The sequence below is a fragment of the Cenococcum geophilum genome (assembly GCF_001692895.1).
Source record: "Cenococcum geophilum 1.58 unplaced genomic scaffold K441scaffold_37, whole genome shotgun sequence".
NCBI classification, from domain to species: Eukaryota; Fungi; Ascomycota; class Dothideomycetes; order Gloniales; family Gloniaceae; genus Cenococcum; species Cenococcum geophilum.
Genome location: NW_027137595.1, coordinates 1,551,070 through 1,571,842, shown reverse-complemented (window position 1 = coordinate 1,571,842; position 20,773 = coordinate 1,551,070). Strand labels below are relative to the sequence as shown.

Genomic DNA, 20,773 nt, shown 5'->3' with positions numbered 1-20,773 from the left:
GTAACCCCGAAAATATTTTTAAAAAGTTTGGGCTTAGTTATTAGGAAACCCCGGAAGTTATTTATAACCTTTTTTTCTAACAACTTCTATAGGATTCTTGGGATTTAATATACATTCTTATATATCTAAATGGCGAAGCGATTTCTAAATTTATGCTTTAGGCGGTTATCTAAAGAGCTATAAAAAGTAGTAAGCCTAGATAATATGTAGCCGATCGCTATAGAAACTTATAGAATCTTATTTTAAGTGGTTTTTTATATAACGTATATAACCGAAATAATACGCGTAATAAATACAGCGTAATCAACGCTAAACTTGTTAAAGTCTTGGCGAAAATTATTACGTTACGGCGAAACTTCCAGAATGCTAGCTATTAAGGACTAAGTATTAATAAAGCCTAATACGAGAGTGACTTATAGTAGGACTTCCGTTTTATACCTCCGAAAATTTAAAAAGCTCCTAAAGTTAAGGTTATAGCAGGGGCTAACAGCTCGTGTATATCTTTATACGATAAAAGAACTAACTAAGGAATTGGTAAAGACATTTGTAATTTTAAAGTTAAAAGTAGGAAATGTATTAAACAGAGACCGAAAATATAGTAGAATTGACGACAGATCTGTAAAAGAAGGGAGTTAGGTATACGATGTTTATAAGTTTAATGCGTCCTAGTATAGCGGGTGTCCTATTACGTAGGGGGGGAGGTTAATTAAAAACTAGTTCTACCTAGCTTTGTACTAGAGGAACGCATCGCCACTATAGCTAATATTATAGGAATTTATGCGGTTAACACTGCTATTTATAGATTAATACGTCCCTAGCTCTTAGACCGGATCTATAGTACCACCTAAGGTATAATATTAGTCTATAGAGGAGTAATACATATCTCTCTAAGGGCCTAATATTAGGAACTGTTATAAATAGCACTATAGCTAAAATAACTCCTTTATGGAAATTTTTCTAAAAGGGCTCTTTAGAAGGTCCTTAAATAGGACCCTCCTAATAATAGGAGCTTAGTTATACCTCTAAGTTAGTGACTTTAACCTCTTTTAACTAAATTTACATTCCCTAAAACCTAGGCTAGCACGAGAAACAATTTTTTAGTATTACTATAGATATCTAGTAGTTATACGGTCTTTAGTGTAAGTATTAAGCTTAGGATTTAAATTAAGAAAGAATGAGGAACTAGTTTATAAGAATTAACAAGACTATAATAACTATGGAGGAATGGAAAAGAATTAAAGCTCGAACCGGTACTAACGTCGCAGGCCTCGCCATCGTTTATGCCCTTCTCCACCGTTTTGATTTGCCACCTTTATCCTCGGTCTTTTCCCCGTGCGACCTCTTCGGTCTACTGGCGTCATCTTTAGACTTACTTCTTCTTATTCTCTTTAACTTGCCACCTTTATCCTTGAGATTGTCACTGCGTAACCTCTTCGGCCTACCAGCATTATTCTTAAACTTGCTTCTTCTTATCCTCTTTAACCCAACACCCTCATCCTTGGAATTCTTGCTATATGACCTTTACTACGGGCCTCTATCGTTGTCGAATCTACCTTTTACCCTCTTTGACCTGCCTTCTCCGCCCTCAATCTCTCTACTAGCTTTCCTCTTCCTTATAAATGTGCTAACTTCTTTCTTAAGAGCGTCTATAGAAACCCTAAGCTCCCTTAAACTGTCTATTTGCTTAAAAATAATACCCCGACGAACTCGAGGAGCTATTTAAAGTCGTTAGCTTCTAGATTCTCGACTTTAACGTCATATTAATAATACTTAAACGCTTTCTTTATATTATACAGTCTTGCGGGGTTAAGTGGAGGGATATATTAAAGACTCTAATTCTCTAGTCTTGTATATAATAGTTATTTATAAGTGGCTTTAGACGGGACTAAAAGTAGGATCTAATAGGATAATCGAAACTGGGCAGCACTATGGGACAAAACAGTCCCCTTAGGGGAGTTACATTCCAAATTTGTTACAAAATTTATTTTCAGTTTTTCTATATTTAGTGCATTAGCTCTACCAATCTCTAATTAATAGTACGGCTTTTACACGCTGCTTAACCTTTTCCCGCTAGCGCTTTAATATACACTATACTCTCTTTAAACTAGCTTCCGCTAAGCGTCTTACACCCTAATCCCCCTGTTAGATAGATAGCTAAGTACGCCACTCCGCCCTTAAATTAATAATAGTTTAGTAAATGTATGGAAGATAAAGAACATTAATATAATAACATAGGCCTAACCCGACTGGCTTAACTAGTCTTAATAAAGGACGACTGTTATTGTCCTTTAAGCTAGTTTAATGCTATAACTAGGAGAACCTAAAGATAAAGGGAATATAGGACCCTTAGTAGAACAAAAAGAATAAATTTTATATCTTCTCTCGACCGAAGAATATTCTTTACACCTTAGCCTAAAGAGGCTAATATCTAACACCCCCTAACGTTCCTCCTATATCCGATTCTTTAGTAGGACAGTTTTTTTTAGCAAGGGGTCCTAAACGGGTATAAAGACAAAGGGCAATAATAGGCTCGTATAAGGCCAATAATATATCCGTCAGTTTTTGCTATTTATAGTAGTACAAATTCCTCAAATAGGTCCTGCCTTAGGACGCTCGGCTATCTAACTTAACTGCCCCTTATAAATCGTTACTATCTATATGTATTAGATGCGGTATAGCCATATAGGCTATAATCCCTTTAACGATCTAATGTGTAATACTGCGAAAGCAAAAGCTAAAGGTATATAGTAACTGAGCGGATATATAAGCCTTATCCATATTAGCTTATGTAATAAAAGCGGGGTTAAAGACGTACCAGGAAAATCCCGTGGCGAATGTTAAGTTTTACCCTATCTAGTAGGGTAAGGTAAAGAAGTATAGTCGCCCTAACTAGCTTACACAGCGCCCCAATTGTGTTTGTAACAATAAAGAGTATTAATAACCCTTTAATCTCTTAGTTATTTTGCTCTAAGTTCTTAAATTAATAAAGGTTCTAGTATAAAATTGCCGTAGAAACCAGGGTGGTTTTGGATAAATCTTATCGCGATAAGATGTAATAAGTCTTGGTATACCCCAAATAAATTTTCGTCGCCTTTTTCTTCTTTATTATTGTATAAAATATAGCTTTAGAAGTGGAATTAGAAGCTCTCGACTCTATTAATACCTCTAAATTAAAAAATACAAGAGGTCTCTTAGCTCTTTTAATATAGGAGTATACCCGTCCACTAGGTAGTAATAAGCCCGTATAAAATAAAAAAGCCCGTCTTTTATTCTATTATAAACACTATATAGAGTTATATGCTATATAGTTAACTTCTAACTTCCGAAATTACTTGGCGTTAAAGTATAGTATTACGGTTAAGCCTAAAACTAGTTATATAAAAGAAGTAATACGGGATTAATTAAAAGACCTTTACCTTAAAGCGTTATCTTAAAACAAGATAGAAGAGCTAGATTAGGAAGTACTCCGAGCGGTCCTAAATAAGGAAGTTATTAATAAGGCCCTTATTATATTAATTGTTATACAAAACTTACTATTTTGGATAGTTAAGTGGCCAGAGTTCTATATTCTTCTATAGTTAATTAATCCTAAAGTAGACGGCTATATAACTATAGCCCATTTAGCAGTTAGTAAAAAGATCTATAACTTATAGCTATTATAAAAGGATATTATATAAAAGAGGCTATAGTCTACACTAATAAGTATTTATCTCTTCGTTAATATCTAGACCTCTCTAAATAATTACCTTCTCTAAATAATTACCTTCTCCTCGTAATTTGCGGCCATTTTATTAATAGCCAGGAAAAGCTTATAAACGCTCTTCTTAGCCTTTATACAGTAGCCTCTTATAGTGGGGACGAGTAATAAAATACTCTTTTTTTAGTACTTAAGGACTACGGGATTATATAAAAGCTAGGTACTGTTATATCTAATAACCATACTATAAATAATAAGCTCTATTATATAATAAGCGACTAGCTTCTTTAGGAAGAAGGAATTAAATAGAATTCTGTCTACTAACGAATCCGCTGTTAGGGTTATATTCTTAACCTTACCGTATAGGCTTTCCTCTTTAAAAACTTAATTAGTCTTAATAATATTAAGTTATATAAAGAAGGAAAAGAGCTAGATCTAAAAGAGGAGAAAGAGAAAAGTAATTTATTTCGGAAACTTGGTGTACTTAAAAAGCTTTATAATATTACCGTATATACCTATAGCTTAGCTAGTTATATAAGGGAGTTTAAAAGTCTTACAGGGAGAAGAATTTTGCTTAATAATTATATAAAATGGAATAGCTAGTATTTTATACTTAGTATAGCAATTTAGAAAGAGTCTACCCTTAATATATATACTAAGCATAACCTTAATACGCTTAAAAAGGACTATCTTAGTCTAAAGGACTAGGAGGCGCTTTGTACAATAAAAAGCTTTCTTTAAATATTCCACTAGGCAACCCTAAAATGCTAGGGATATAAAGCAACGCTTAAGAATTTGCTTTTTATAATAGATGTTATAATTAAGCACCTTAATAAATCCTAGATTAGTTTATCTCCCCTCTTTATTTCCTAGCTAATATATAATAGAAGGAGTATATATCTAATAAGGAGTTCTCTAAACGTATTAAAAATGCTTAAAATACCTTTAATAGGTATTACTATAAAACAGATAACTCGCCCCTTTACGCCGCTGCATTTATTCTTTATCTAGCCTATTATATAAGATATATTAAGCAGGTTTAAAAGAAGAAGTGGCGTAAGCCTGCACTTAATAGCGTTAAAGAGCTTTAGGAAAGATATTAGAATAGGAGTTCTATGCCTAGAAGTATATTATTATACAAAAAGTATAAGGTGAGGATGTGGATAGGGAGTCTAATAATAGAACAATAGGTATATTATATAGACAGAGACAAATCCTTAAGGGAAAAGGAGGAGTCTATATACGAGGTAGGAAGGGTTTTCCCTAGGTATATATAGAGCACGTACCTTACGGGCGAGTTACCCCTAGGTTGCCCTAGGGTCGCCTATACCTTACAGCTATATAACTATCTACTTAGGTTTTACCTAATAATGCCCCCCTCTTTAAAAAGGGTCGTCCCCAATCCTTTATATACTTAAGCCTTAATAAAACCCTATAAAAAACCTTAGTAAGGAAAAAATTTAGAGGGAAAAGAGCGTCTTAATTTTATATATAGAGAGACGGGTAGTATACGTGCGCGGCGTAAAGATATTAAGGAACTTTAACTAGCGGTTAAAGTTGTCTAATTAGTCAGATTTGCCTTATTAAGACTCCCCCGCATTTAACTAAGCTAGTAATAATTTTATATGCCTGGTATAGAAAATCCTAATTAGTCCATTTAGTAGGTAGACTAGTAGAGCTTAATACCGTCGCCTGAATTTAGTAGACCAGAAATATTCTAAAAGCTCGCTTAGGTAGGTCGCTAGTACCTTACGGGTCAGTTATAGGTTATTCGTATACAGCCAGATTTATAGACGGTAAGGCTATATACCTATTAAATCCGCCGCTAACCCTACTTTATCTTTACGCTATACCGGCGTAGCGCCGTATATACTTCGCGGGTAAGTTATAAGTTACTTATATATAGCTAGGTTTAGGACAGTAAGGCTATATACCCGTTAAATCCGCTATTAACCTATACTTTAGCCTTACGCGTTATCTGTATAGTATATATATAGAATAGTATAAGTTATTAGTATAGGTTACTACTAGTAGGTCATTAGTAGGTTATAGACCCTAGTTAAATAGACCCCGGCTATAAACGGGCCTGTTTTCTAATATATAAGTAATCTGCTTAGCTAGTATAGAGTAATAAACTAGGTTTAGGAAGGGTGCTTTCTAAATTAAGCTTCGTTGCCGGTATATGCTATAGCCTTACTTATAAGTCACCAGCATTACTAGGTTATATTAGAGTGTGGCTTATATAGGATATTAATGAATTAAAACTTTACCCTATATATACGCCGCAGTTCTTATAGCGATTGTTACTTATTCTTTAATTCTTTAAAACATCCTCTACTCCGCTTTAATATAGGTTATATTTTAACATTAGCGCTTACTTTTCGCCTACACTTTAGCTATAAGGCTAGGGTATCCTACTTACGGTACTTATCTAGCAGTTATTAACAATTCTTAAGTTCTATCTCGTATTTCCATTTATTATACTTATTTGGCCATCCTAGCTATTTAATAAAGTACTATAGTTATCTAGCACGATCTTAGTAGGTAATAATTACTTCTACTTCCTAGCTACCTTCCTTAAGCTCCTTTACTACTAGGGGTTAAAACCTAGGGCGTGACCTGTAAGGCTCTAGTAGGGAGATATAAAAGACTAGGTGGAGCTATACTATAGTAGGTAAAAGCTTTAGCTTATATACTTATTGCCCTACGCACTCTAAGATCTAAAATAGTCCTATAAACTTATAGTTAAGCTTTTTATAGGGACGTTTTATGCGGATATTCTTAGAGGAGAGTAGGACTTATTTACTAACGGCGAAATACTTAGCTAGATAGTGACGATTATAGTATTTTACCTAAAGCTGTTAGGCGTACATTATTAACGCCGCCGCTGCCTTATATATAAGGCGTAGGCGTTATAGATATATCTCTACAAGTTTAATATTTATTAACTTAGATCTCTTCCTACCTTATTAGGCGTCTTAAACGCCGTCAAGGACTCTGTCTAGGATGTTTAGTAGCTAGCTATAGGCAAGCTTAATAGGGGAACGCTTTATTATAGCATAGACCTTAAAGTTTGTCACGGAACCCCACCGCAGGGGCCTCCATAGGAGAGCCCCGTGCTCTCGCGTACACCTCGCGTACAGCTTATGTCAGCTACGCGTAGGTATATCACCTCCTTACGCCCTCGACCCTTACGATCGATCGCGTAACGTCTTGTAGACTCCTCGAATACATACGTCTTGTAGCCACTGCCCCGTCCCGTGACATTACGTTGCGCCTTTTTACCACCGACACCCAGCCTACAACCAATTCTACATCTTTGTAATACTACAGGCGCTACCAGAAGCAGCATGCCTATGAGTTACCTCACTTTATACTTCCAAGGAACCCACAATAGTAAGATAATATTCCTTACTAGCCACTATATTAAACCCAAAGAACAATTCAATACCTATACTTAACCTACGACGCCAATCAATCCCAGGAGAATTCAATTTATTAGCCCTAGCCTTAACCCCTAAGGAGATAGACACCAACAATATCTTATCTTTTATTGACTACACAACTACGGACAAGCAAGTGGAAGGGCTACTACCTATTAAAATTAAAATACGAGACGCTGAGACGTTCGTAAAAATGGTAGTACGAGAACCTAATAAATACTACCGCCTTCTATAGAACTACCACCTAAAGCTTATATGAGCCGAGATGCGTACTGCCTAAGATCGTGATATTATCCAAGACCTATAAGCTTATAAGGCGCTCGCCGACAACACGCGTTAAGAAACTAAAGACAACCTCCGCGTGTCTAAACGCGACATCCAATAGTTAAAAAAGGCTAAGATCGTACTTATTGCTACGGTCACTAAAAGAGAAGGCATAATTAAATACCTATAATCTCAGCTTAACAAGCACATTCGTAACAACGCTAGACACCTCTTTACTGTATATAACGCCACTTAAGTCTCTACGCCCCCGGCAACTTCACCTACTTAACGCTTAATAGAGGGTCAGCGCTAAGCAGCCTTACCTAACGGGAACCCTTACTAAAGTGATGATAAAAGCTATAACAACTAAACCTAAGCTACTACCGCAGGGTCTAATGCACGTTACCCTAATCCCCTAGTTTTCTAGGGAGACCGCAAAGAATACAGCCACTGGAAGATGCAAATCCGCGAGAAACTAACTTAGAGCGCCTGCCTTTTTCCTACGGAAGACACTAAGATTGGCTATATTATTGGGCGAATAAAGGGTATACCATTTAATAGACTCTTCGCCCAATAGGAGACCAATAGCCCTTAGAAGTGGCAGTCCTACTAAAAAGTCCTTAATAATCTTAACCTAATATACCATAACTATAACCTACTGGCCACCAACCGAGCTAAACTACGTGCCCTAAAGATAAGCCCTACTAAATTATTTAACGAGTTCTATGTTAAATTCCAGGAATACACCGAAGCCCTTACCCGAGATGATACTAAAGACCAGAAAGATCTCCTTAAAAAAGTCACTTATCGCCTTAGTCACGCAGCCGCCAGCTATAACTATAATAATGTTTATAATATGGTAGCAGCCATACGGAAGATTAAACGATGACTAAATTAGATCACTACTACAAACCCCTGCCCGAAGACCTCCCTATAGAAGCCCTCCGGACCTACTAAACTACTAACGCCTACTACCCTAAGCAACACTACTGGTCCTAATATCGACCTTTCTATACTAACCTTCCCGCAGAAGCTACTAAACGGAGAACGCGAGCTACTCTGGAAGCTAAAGCGTTGCTATAGATGTTGTTAAGAAGGTTGTTATAGCTATAGCCTAAACTGCCTAATGGCTAGGTTTAGCAGCCGCCGCCTAATATCTAATCTAGTACCTTAAACACTAAATATATCGCTACGTGCCACTACCGTATAAGACGAAGACGCAGTAATAGCAGTAGAGTTAGATACGGAAACGGAAAACGCCAAGTCCTAGCCCTAAGTCGCAGGTTGGGACGCCCTAATAATAAGGGGATCTATATATCGGCCTACTTAATAGATAACTTAGTAAAGATAAATAGACGGAAATAGATAGTTTTACCCGTAATAGGAACTACTACTAAAAAATAATATAAAAGCCGTTCCATAATTAATTGCGGAGCTACTAATAAATTTATAGATACCTAATTTATGCGCACTTATAACCTACCTACCTTACCCCTTACTAAAGCCTGCGCCCTATAACTCGCCGACGGTAGTTATACCGCATAGAAGATTACCTATATAGCACAACTCTACCTAGATATAAATGGGCACCAGGAAGAACTCTAGGCCTATATTACACCACTTATAGCAATAATGCAAATAAAGGGCCTTTCCGCGAAAGGAAGAAAAACACATCTACGTTTTATCTGGACGCCTAAATACGAGAAGGCGTTCTAAGATCTTAAAGATGCTTTTACTAAAGCACCCATCCTAGCTCACTTTATACCAGGACGACAACTCTATCTTAAGACTAACTCCTTAGACCATGTCAACGCAGGCATCCTCTCCTAAATAGGCAATAACGGTCTCCTCCACCCAGTCGCATTCTATTCATCTAAGCTTACACTATAAGAATGTAACTATAAGATCTATAATAAGGAACTTCTCGCGATTATATAAGCGTTTAAGGAATTCCGACCGGAACTTTCCTTAGCAGAACCTAACTAGCTAACTAAAGTCCTTATAGATTATCGCAACCTTAAGTACTTTATAACTATAAAATAGCTAAACTAACGCCAAGTACGCTGGAACGAGTTCCTCTCTAGTTTTAACTTCAAAATTATATATAGGCCAGGAGTACAAGGTACTAAGCCTAATAGCCTAACACGCCGCTTATAAGACCTTCCTCAGTCCAAAGATAACCCCCGCAACCAGTTCCAACAACAGACAATCCTAAAAGCATAGAATTTAGCCCTAGGTATATTACCTATAATAGAGCCAACTATACCTTAGCTCCACACCATAGAACTAAAATTACCTCCTAAAATTAATGAGCTTATTACCACAGCATATAACACCTCTGTTGACCTATTACTATATTAACTTATTACCGTAAAGACCGCTAGCGCCTATACGCTACTGACTAAACTCCAAAGCTTAGGCTAGATTAATATAGCAGCCTTAGAAGTAAAAGAGAACAGGCTCTATTATAGAGGCCGTCTATTCGTCCCTAACTTAGAAAATCTACAATAGTAACTAATCCAAATGGCCTACAACCTCTGATTAAGCGGCCACCTAGGTAGAGGAGGAACCTATAAGCTTCTTAGCCGATACTACTTCTGGCCTAAAATAATAGACTTAGTCGAACGCTTTATAGGCGCCTACTACGGTTATAAGCGCGCTAAGGCCTTTAATATAAAGTACTAAGGACTACTATACCCTCTACCAGTACCCATATAACGATAGGCAGATATCGCTATAGATTTCATTGTTAACCTACCACCCTGTAAGCGACATGGCCGTACCTATAAGAACATCCTTATAATAATATACCGACTTATAAAAGAGCGCCACTACGTCCTAACCGAAGGCGTAGCCGTTAGCGACGTCACTAACGCCTTCCTCCGCGAAATCTACCGATTACATAGGTTACCTAACTTAATTACGTCTAACTAAGGCACACAGTTTGGCTCTAATATATAGAGACAAATCTACCAACGCCTTAGCATCTCCGTCAAGATATCTACATCCTTCTACTACGAAACTACTAGGCAACCGGAAAACGCTAATGCTAGCATAAAAGCGTACCTATGATAGGTAGTCGCCTATAGTTAAAATAACTGGGTGGATTACCTCCTACTGGGTAAATTCGCAGCAAATAACCACATCTTAACTACTACAGGACTTACCCCGTTCTTCGCGAATAAGGGATATTACCCCCAATCCGGCATAGAACCACTAGAACCTATTAATAAGAAACTGCTATATGGAAAACGCCTTAAGATGCTATTTGCTAACCAGCATGCAGACCACATAAAAAATCTACTTGACTACTGTAAGGGAGAAATGGCCTAGGCTTAAGCAAAGCAGGCCTACTTCGCCGACCGTTATAGAACGCCACCACCGGAGATGCGTGTTGGCGACTGGGTATGGCTAGATATACGCAATATCTCTACGCAGAGGCCTATGAAGTTACTTAATTATAAGAACCTTGGCCCCTACCTAATTAAACGAGTTATTGATAGGGGAGCCGTATACGAGCTAGAGCTCCCGCCTACCCTAGCCACCCGCGGGATATGGCCTGTATTTCACCTATAGCTACTATACCTTTACTAGCCTAACCCCTTACTGGGGCAGACACAGCCCGAACCCCTACCAGTATTAATTTAAGATGAGAACGAAGACGAGAACCACAAGGAGTGGACTATTAAACGAATTATCGACTCTAAATACTTTAGCAAAGGCAGAGGACGATGGCTCTACTACAGAGCTATATATACAGGATTCGACATAGATTAGCCAGAATGGCAACTATAGGAAGACTTTAAAAATGCAAAGGATCTAATTAGCGACTTTTACCACGCGAACCTATAAAAACCGGGCCTAAGCAGAGATTTTATACCTAATCCTCTATAGGAGCCCTTATAGAGTTAAACCGTTATATATTACCACGTAGGGGCAAATTGCCGTTAAATTGCCGTTAGATTGCGGCAAAGTGCAATTACGTAACCGGAATATCGTTAAGATGTCCAGGAACTTTAACCGGCGGTTAAAGTTGTTTAATTGGTCGGATTCTTAGATGCCAAGCCTTATTACATAACGTTATTTTAAGCCTTCAGCGATACCCCCCTTTCTTCTTTTCTATACCCTAAGTGTCCCTTCTATATATATATAGTAACTACAGCGTCACCGGAGCTCCGCCTCTATANGAGGGGGGGTAGTGTTACGGAACCCNACCGNAGGGGCCTCNATAGGAGAGCCCCGTGCTCTCGCGTACACCTCGCGTACAGCTTATGTCAGCTACGCGTAGGTATATCACCTCCTTACGCCCTCGACCCTTACGATCGATCGCGCAACGTCTTGTAGACTCCTCGAATACATACGTCTTGTAGCTACTGCCCCGTCCCGTGACAGAGTTATAGGTAAAAGCTACTTCTTTAAGTAGGGAGGCCTAATTAGACTATTCCTAGTTCGTAAATATATATAGGTATACCTTAAGCTCCTAGTTCTAACGCTCTATCTAACTATCTATCTGCGGGTAAAATGCGGTACTAAGTTTATATTAAACGCGGAGATAGTAGTATATAATGCTCTAGTACTTGCTTATAAACACACTACCCTTATTAAAGACAATATTATCTAGAGGCCCTATTTATATAAAGACTCTAAATAAGAGTTCTGCGAGTTGCGTAGTATTAATTATCTTATATACTAGATAGTAGCGTACTAGCTTTATAAAACGGTCAATAAGGATAAGGATAGAGTTATACTCTACGCTATTAGGAGTTTTAGACTCTAGGAGATCCGTAATAAAGTTAAGTAAATAATATTGCTAGGCTTAGGTAGGGACCTAAAGAGGCTATAGCTTACTATAGGGTTTATAGTGGCGTGATTTGGAGCGTTAGTAAGTATTATAATTATCTAGGTATTTATAAAGGTCCTAGGTAAGGCCGTTCTAAGTATACTTCTATATAACTACCTTAAAAGTATAGTTAAAACCATAGTGGCCGCCTATAGAATTGTTATAATTCTGCTTAAGGATCTCCTATTATAATAGCACCTAGACCTTATTATTTTGCCTTAGGAGTCCTTAATTATTAAGGGTATAGTCCTTATTACTAGCAGGAACTTATTTTTAGGTTAACTAATTATATATAGAGCGTATAAAGGCGTCCCTTTTTTATACTCTATAAATAAAATTAACTAGTAACTTAGGGGGGTGTTCCGTAAACGCCGTTTTAGCTAAAGTAGCTACTACTATCTCTTGCTATGGCGCGAGACTTTATATAAAGTTAGTGCTAGCGAAGTAATATATAATATATAGGTAACTCACTAGGTTGTTATAGGGGACTGTAGCCTAGGCTAAGGGGTCTTTCCTAGGGTTAAGCGCTATTAGGCTAGTTAAAGTAGTCTTAGAGAGAATAGCAGGACGCTCTAGTCCGCTAGCGCCAATTTTATAAGGGTTGCTTGTATACTGCACGCATACTACTTACTAGTATAGTGTAGTAGCACTAAGGCCGCCCATAAGGCCTATAACCCGCAACTTTTGCTATAATATAGGCAGCATAGTATTAAGGATTGTCCTCTTACTACTATCTTTAAAGCCTTTAGCATAATCTAGGCGCTAAAATAGTATATTAACGGGATTAACTTTACCTAGCTTATATTTAATCTTAAAATTAAACTTAACTAGTTCCTTAGCGTACCGGGCCTAGTAAGTAGATAAGCTCTTAGTGGTTATAAAGTACCTAAGATTGTTATAATTGCAGAGTANNCGCGTNANATACGCGGNNTATTTAAGGTANTAGCGCNATATCTTAAAGCNTTGCACTATAGNNAGTAGTTCTTTNTTATACGTATTATACTATACTTCTAGGCTAGTAAGCTTTTAATTATAATAAGTAATCGGGTACTAGTGAAGTTAATCTCCCTACCCTAAAGGCTGCAGAAGTATACCGCTATAGGCATAGTTAGAAGCGTCAGTAATTACTATTAGGGGTAGATTAGGGTCAAAGTAGCGAAGTAGAGGAGCCTATATAAACGCAGCGCGTAGCTTGCAAAATACCTACTATATATTATTAGGCCAGGACCAGGGTTAATACCATTTAGTAGGCCCTTTTAACTTACGCTTTTTCTTCTTCTCCCTATCTAACGTTAGGTCGCGATATACCTATATAAGATATATATATAGGGGGTATGCGGTATCTAAGTAGTTCTAGATAAATTACTTATAAAAGTTAGTAAAGCTAAGGAAGACCTAGATGTCCCTATAGGACTTAGGCTTAGGCCATTCCTTAATAGCTTTTACGCGGTTGGGGTTTATTATAATACCCCTAAGGGTAATAATAAAGCCTAGGAACTTAACGTTCTTAGTATAAAAGATATATTTTAATAGTTTGGCGTATAGGCCCTAAGCGCGAAGCTGTTGCAGTACCTGCTTAACGTGCTTAACATACTTATCCTCGTCATTTAAGTAAATAAGAATATTATCTAGGTAAACTACGTAGATAGTATCTACTAGGGTTTCTAGAGCTTTATAAATATAGCTTTAGAAAGTTATAGGGGCGTTAATAAGACTAAAGGGCATTACTAGGTACTCGAAGTGACCGTAGCGTGTCTTAAATACAGTCTTTTATTCGTCTCCCTTTTTAATATAAATCCTATAGTACGCATTATAAAGATCTAGCTTTATAAATATCTTCGCATAGCTAAGCCTATTAAAGAGTTCGCCGACCAGCAGTAAGGGGTACTAATTTTTGATTATAATCTTATTTAGGCGTCTATAGTTAATACATAGCCATATTATACCGTCTGCTTTCGGCACGAATAGGATAAGTGCTTTAGTAGGTGACTTACTAGGCCTAATCTAGCCCTTTTTAAGAGCACTATCTAGGTACTCTTATAAGATCTATAACTCTTTCTATAAGAGGTTATAGAGGGGCATTTATAGTGGCGTCTTGCCTTCTTCTAAGTCAATTATATAGTCGTACTTAGAGTTCTATAATAGCATACTTACTGGCTCATTAAAGAAGATATTAATTTCCTCCTTATATATATCTAGCAGGCTAGGGGCCATAAAGGTCAAAGCAACTATTACATAGTAGTGTACTTCTAGGAGCTAGTAAAGAGAAGGGTGCGGCTAATATGTATTTCTGTAACGGCGCTGGAGCGCGTCACCTAGTTAGGGGTTCGCGTAAGACTTGGCATGTATATATAGACGTCACCTCACCACCTTCTCTTGCTCCTTAGCTTAATATCTTCGTAATACAGCATTCGTTCGCTTAATCTTGCAAGCATTTGTTTAAGTCTCTATTAAGACATTTATTTAATAGTTCGAGCCGTTATAATTTCATAGGTATGCTTACACAAAGAGTATATATAGCTCTGCTATAGTATACTTAATAGTTTTAGGGTTTTAATTACCTCCCCTTTACGTATAGGTAATCTACGCTAGCACTAGAGGGTCTTTATAGGTACTCGCTGCTAGTGACGGCAGGTCCTCTACTATATTTATAACCGGTATCTTTACGTCTAGAGGGTCTATATAGGTACTTACTACTAGTAATAATAGGTCCTCTATTGTGTTTATGACCGGCGTAAAGAAGGAGTCTTCTAGCTATAGCAAATAGACTATTTCGCCAGCCTCGATGTCTACTAAGAGAGCGTTAAGGGTAACTATCTAAAGGCGTTTAGGGTTTAAAGTACCCTAGATAAACTATCTAGAATGGAAGCTAATTAATAAATCTACTTCCGCGAGCCAATCCCATCTAAGAACTATATTATAACTATTAAATAAGCCGCCCTAAAAGGTCTGCGGGCTAATAGTGCGAGAGGTACCCTAGGAGTTGCTAGTGGTGACTATTAGATTATAAGTATCCTAAATTATTATCTAGTTGCTATTAAGGAAATATATAATAGGTTTACGTAAATATAGCGTATAGTATATAGGCAGGTTAAACTTATAGACGATATCTTAATTAATAAGGTTAATTTAGCACCTATTATTATATAAAGTATATAGGCGGACTTCGCCCTAGGGCGTATCTATTATAATATATACCACAATACGTTTCTTTTCTCCCTCTATATTAGGCCCTAGTTGCAGTTAAGAGAGATACGCTACTAGGGCTTTAGGTTTTCCGAAGGCCGAGCTAACTTCTCTTTATTAGCCTGCTTCTAGTATTCCTTATAGTGGCCGCCTATGGTCCTTTAACTCGCCTATATAGCACTAGCGTTTAGGGGGTCCCCTAAACTATCTAGCTTTTAGGTAGTCTCCCTAGGAGTTTACTTAGAAAAGTGTCGCCCTTTTTAGGTTTTATTCCCTAAGCCTAAGTTTATAAAGCCTATGCTGCGACCGCGCTTTATATATAATGATTTACCGCTACTACTTACGCGATCTTCCGTAAGCTTTGTGGTATTAAGCAATTACTCTATATAGCGGATTTTATTAAAGAGGTCTTTAGCGGTTCTTACCTATTAGGCGAAGTTCTAGCAGAAGAGCTCTGCTTATAGGTAGGCTAGGAGATATAAGAACTAAAAGTCTACCTATTGTTTAGGATTAATAAAAGGGGTATATAAGAAGAGGTCCTCTAAGCTACGCATATAGGCTAGGAAGACGTTAAACCTCTAGTTCTTCTTTATAACAGCCGTATAGTATATTATAGTATTATTAAAGCATCTTACTATAGGGTTCCTAATCTAGTCTTAGACCATAGTCTTAAATTTATTCTATAGTAAAGAACCCTTATCCTTAGTGCCTAACCGGCAATAAACTAGTTAGGTAATTATCTTCTCTTTTATAAGACCTTTAATGGCCTAGCGCGTACGTCGCTTATAGTTGTAGTTAGCGTTATTAACCTTAAATTAGTTCTTAACTGCGGCGATTTACTGGTTAAAATGCTGTTAAGTAATACCGCTAATATTAGGTAGTGACTTCTTAACCAGGGCGTTAAGATTTAATTAGCGTATACGTTCGCTATATAACTTATACTCTTTACTAAAGAGGCGATAGAAGGGCTTTATTAAATTAATAATGCTCCATAAGTTAGCTATTTTCTTAGCTGGCTTATCTAGCTCCTTTATATTTAGCGGTATTAGGTAGGACACTAGTAACCTTACTAAGCTCCTATTAAGCCCAGGTATATAAGTTAAACTAGTCTTTAGCGTTTGTAAATATCTAATTATTTTAAGATTTAGAAAATGGCTTAGATATTACTAGTGTGCTTCTAACGGTTTCGTTTACACTAGATCCTAAGGCGTTCTATAGTTGCATTATTAGCGTATTACCATTAGGTATAGGCGTCGGTTTTCTTTTCGGAGGCATTATAGAAAAATTAAACCGGCTATCCTCCTAAGGGGATTAGTAAGGATTTAAATATAAGGTAAGGATGTAGATAGGGAGTCTAATAATAGAATAATAGGTATATTGTATAGACAGAGACAAATCCTTAAGGGAAAAGGAGGAGTCTGTGTGCGAGATAGGAAGGGGTTTCCCTAGGTATATATAGAGCACGTACCTTACGGGCGAGTCACCCCTAGGTTGCCCTAGGGTCGCCCGTACCTTGCGGCTATATAACTATCTACTTAGGTTTTACCTAACAAAAAGCTAGCTCTAGCTTAAGACCTTAATGAGTTTAATAAGATTGCCGAGGATTTTAATAGTATAATGTTTTAACTAAAAAGTTAGGATAAGTATAAGGACTTTATCTCTAAGACGCTATATAAGATTTTAATAACTACACTTTAGTAGTGGTTTTAAGAACAGCAACGAAAACGCTGGCTATGGCTCTCGCTTATAGTAATCGAAATTCTCTTAATTCTAGTAATAAGTGATAAGCCAGAAAGAGTCTTTTTAGGAGAATGTCGTACGGTATTATAGAAGAGAATGCAGATAGATCCTAAAACTCTTAAGAAAACAGAGTATTTAAAGAATTGGCATTAGAGAAGAACTATAAGAGAAATAGGTAATTTTTCTCTAAGTATATAGCTATTATATAGTTAGGGGGGAAAGGTAGATAGGGACCCTATAATACCTTACGCCTATCTATAATATCCGTAATATCCGCAGTATCCGCAATATCTGCAGTATCTGCGATATCCACAATATCTATAATATCTGCAATATCCGCAATATCCATAATATCCGCAATATCTGCAATATCTGCTAAATTCTGCTAGAATCGAGTCCTATTCTACCTGGTTAGGGTAAAAAAGCCCCACACAGGGCACTTTTATCCTTATCGATTGCGATATTTATGCATATTCTATTAGATAAAGGATATTTTATGCTCGCTTATTTGCATTATTTAAAACTACCCTAGTAGAAACGAGGGGTCCTATAGCGAGAGAGAAAAGGACTACCGATTCGTATATAAAAAACATCTTTATCCCCCTATTCTAGATAAGAAGGCCTAACAAATCTAGCGTTAAGGGGCTCTTAAGATAGAACACGATATCGCGTGCGGTTAGGAGAATAATCGCTATATATGGCAGGTACGTAACAGCATAGTTAATAGATAAGGCACGAAGATAGCGGGCAAGCTATTTATGCTACAAGTTAGCAAGTTAACGGATTCTAATAGGGGTTCTTACATTCGTGCCGACGATTAACTAAAGGGTGTATGTAATAGATAGATTTACCCAGTTAAACTAGCTAGTAGAGGTAATCGTCATCAAAACTGCCACTATATTATTTATAAGTAAGGCAACTTGAGCTAGGTCGAATATAACAGCCAAGACCTTCTCCTAGCGCCTATCTACCCTAGGCATCCCATTTATCTTGTTTATTCTATACAGCTTAGCATCCCGGCGTATAAGCCTAACGCTTAGAATTAGCCCGACTAAGTAGTAAATAATATAACTAATAAAAATAGCCTATGCCATTGTAACGAGGAGACAAACTGCGGAAAATTTGGCCAGCTATGGCTTAAACGGTGCCTCCTTATATGCTAGACGCTTCGGTATTTATCTACCTCGCGCCCTTAACTAGTCCATCTAAACCTGTTTTAAGGCCTAGCCATAAAGGAAGTGCCGCATAAACAAGGCATCGCTGGTGCCTCGGCGCAGTGATTATAATTATTAAGTAGCTCTCCAGCACAGCTAAACGCAGCGTTGGTTGGCAGGAATGACCGGAAAGTATTATTGAATCGGGGCCACTATAGCCTTATGGTGCATCTGCTGCGCCTAGAAGCACACTGTACTAAAAAGTAAGGCTTATTCTCTCGTCTATGAAACCGTAGGGGATAACGGTAGAAACGTTATTATTATATAAACGGAGGATCCTAAGCATCTAGGCTTTAATCCTGACCAGTTAGAGGGTACTAACGGATACTAAGGACAGACGGGAGTCCATATCTCGATGGCTATGGGGGCTTACTAATGCTTACATTGCCTGCGGTATAGTATTACCGGTGCTAGGGATAGGCTGAGGTTACAAATTGATTTGATTGCGTCTCTTAGTCTGCGATCTTAGATGCCTACTAGCTTTGCCGTTAGGAAATCCGCATAAATATGCCCTAGTATATAGCGTCGAGGCGTAGCTACTAGTGAATGTCACCAAAGCAGCGTAAAATAGTAATCGTATTAGGTGAAGACCTATAAACCACCGGAGTCAGCCTTACAGATTACACGAAAGGGGGTTTATAAAATATGTGATTGCTTAGAGACCCTGGCCAAGACTCTTACGCAACTTTATACTCGTCCTAATAGGCGTAGGGGCATACGGTATAATGTGGCTTTAGCTACGCAAACTCTAAGCCCTATACTGCTAGAATGAGACACCAAGACATATTTTAGGGTATGGGTGCCTCCTCGTGGTTGGGTAGTTTGTGCGAAGCTATCCGGACAAGCTGCGTGCATTTCCGCCTCGGAGTGCATAAGAGAAGGGCTATGCACCTATCGTGGCAGCATTAAAACGCAACATTAATACAGCCTGCATCTCCCTAACTATGGGTTTATAATACATTCAAGGTGCAGAAGTCTGCCTTAAGCTATCCCATTAGCTAAGTAATGGAGAGCAGGATATAAAGGAGCTTCATACCTTCTAAACGACATTCATTAAACCATCCGTTTCCCCAAGAAGCACCAGTTCCCATTAGTACCCCTTTAACGATAAGTATCTCCAGTACTGCTATTAGGAACCCCCCCATCCAATATTAGAACATAGTACGTGCGAATATCGCCATATTCTAGAGAACCGCTAACTGCGTTTAAAACACTTTATATAAAGCCGATCCCAAAGGCTCTCTTAAAGCGATTGATACTACTACGCAGGCGTATAATTCTTCTTATGCTACTTTAGTCTGTTCCTAACATAATTAGAATATCTAGCCAACACCAGAACGTAAAGATAATGAAAGTCGCGGCAAGACAAATGTAGAGAAAAAGAGTACGAAATACCTAAACGCTAGAGGGACACCTTCCGCGTATGGCCCGCTTAGTAAGTCATTCCGAAGTGCTCTCGAAACCTAGCTTACGCTATTAGGTGCGATAGAGAGGATATTCGCCTCGGTCATTCATCTAAGCTGCAAACTTAGCACTCTTGAAGAGCACGACCGTTATATTATAAGCCATCTAGGGGAGTTGGACAATCGGCTCGATAACCTAAGAAGTGAATGTAATAAAAACACGGACACTATTCGGAGACTCCAAGACGAAATTTACCGTTTAAAGGTAGGAAGCAATAAAACTGAAGCAGATAGAGTCAGAAAGGTTGGAAATAGGGTCGAGAAACCTAGAAAGAGAGCACGTAGAGCTTGAGGATGGGAATGGCATAATAGGAATGGCAGCTTTAAAGGGTCCGTTTCGTTTATATCGTTAGCTGGAATGAAGTTTGTAGGTTAAATTTAGAAACAGGCTTTCGGTTCCTGTTCCTCGAAGGTCTATCGCTAAGTCAGCCCAATGCCAAGAACGAATTCCGTAACGACGTTACGTGCCTGTGGGAGGAGGCATGGTTCAACTGTGTGATGTGTCAGCAAACGAAACTTTGATTGGGGTGTTTAGCCATTTGCCCAGTAGGGAGGTAGCTAACCATATCCCATCATTCTCCCCTATCCTTCCTCTGGATTTCCAGGCTTTGCCTTATGCCGCGCATATTACAGAGAAATTCCCTTTTTGCTCGTGGATCTGTACTTTCACGGTAATGGCGCGACCTGGACCTGCCGCATAAAGCACATTCGTTTATTTTGCCTTGACGGTTGAACGAGTATCGTGGAAGAGTCGACATGATTTTCCTTGAGTCGAGTTTTGTCAGGCGGAATGGCCTAGGAAGTGTTATTCAGATCAACTACGGTGAGCATGAATCACTTACTATTAAGGTACAAGATAGTGGGCTAGCGGCGATTTATTCGAAATGCTAGTGTGCAAACCGTGCAGCAGCAGAGGGGTGGATGTT

General features: G+C 38.0%; 1 protein-coding gene across 1 annotated transcript; it reads left to right on the top strand.

Moving 5' to 3' along the window:
* Window positions 1-4,063: 4,063 nt before the first annotated feature.
* Window positions 4,064-4,300, top strand: K441DRAFT_573756 (uncharacterized protein; the record flags this gene model as incomplete). Its single annotated transcript, XM_067644065.1, has 1 exon — window positions 4,064-4,300. A coding segment is annotated over one exon (237 nt), but the record flags the coding sequence as incomplete, so codon positions are not given.
* Between the last annotated feature and the right edge of the window lie 16,473 nt (window positions 4,301-20,773).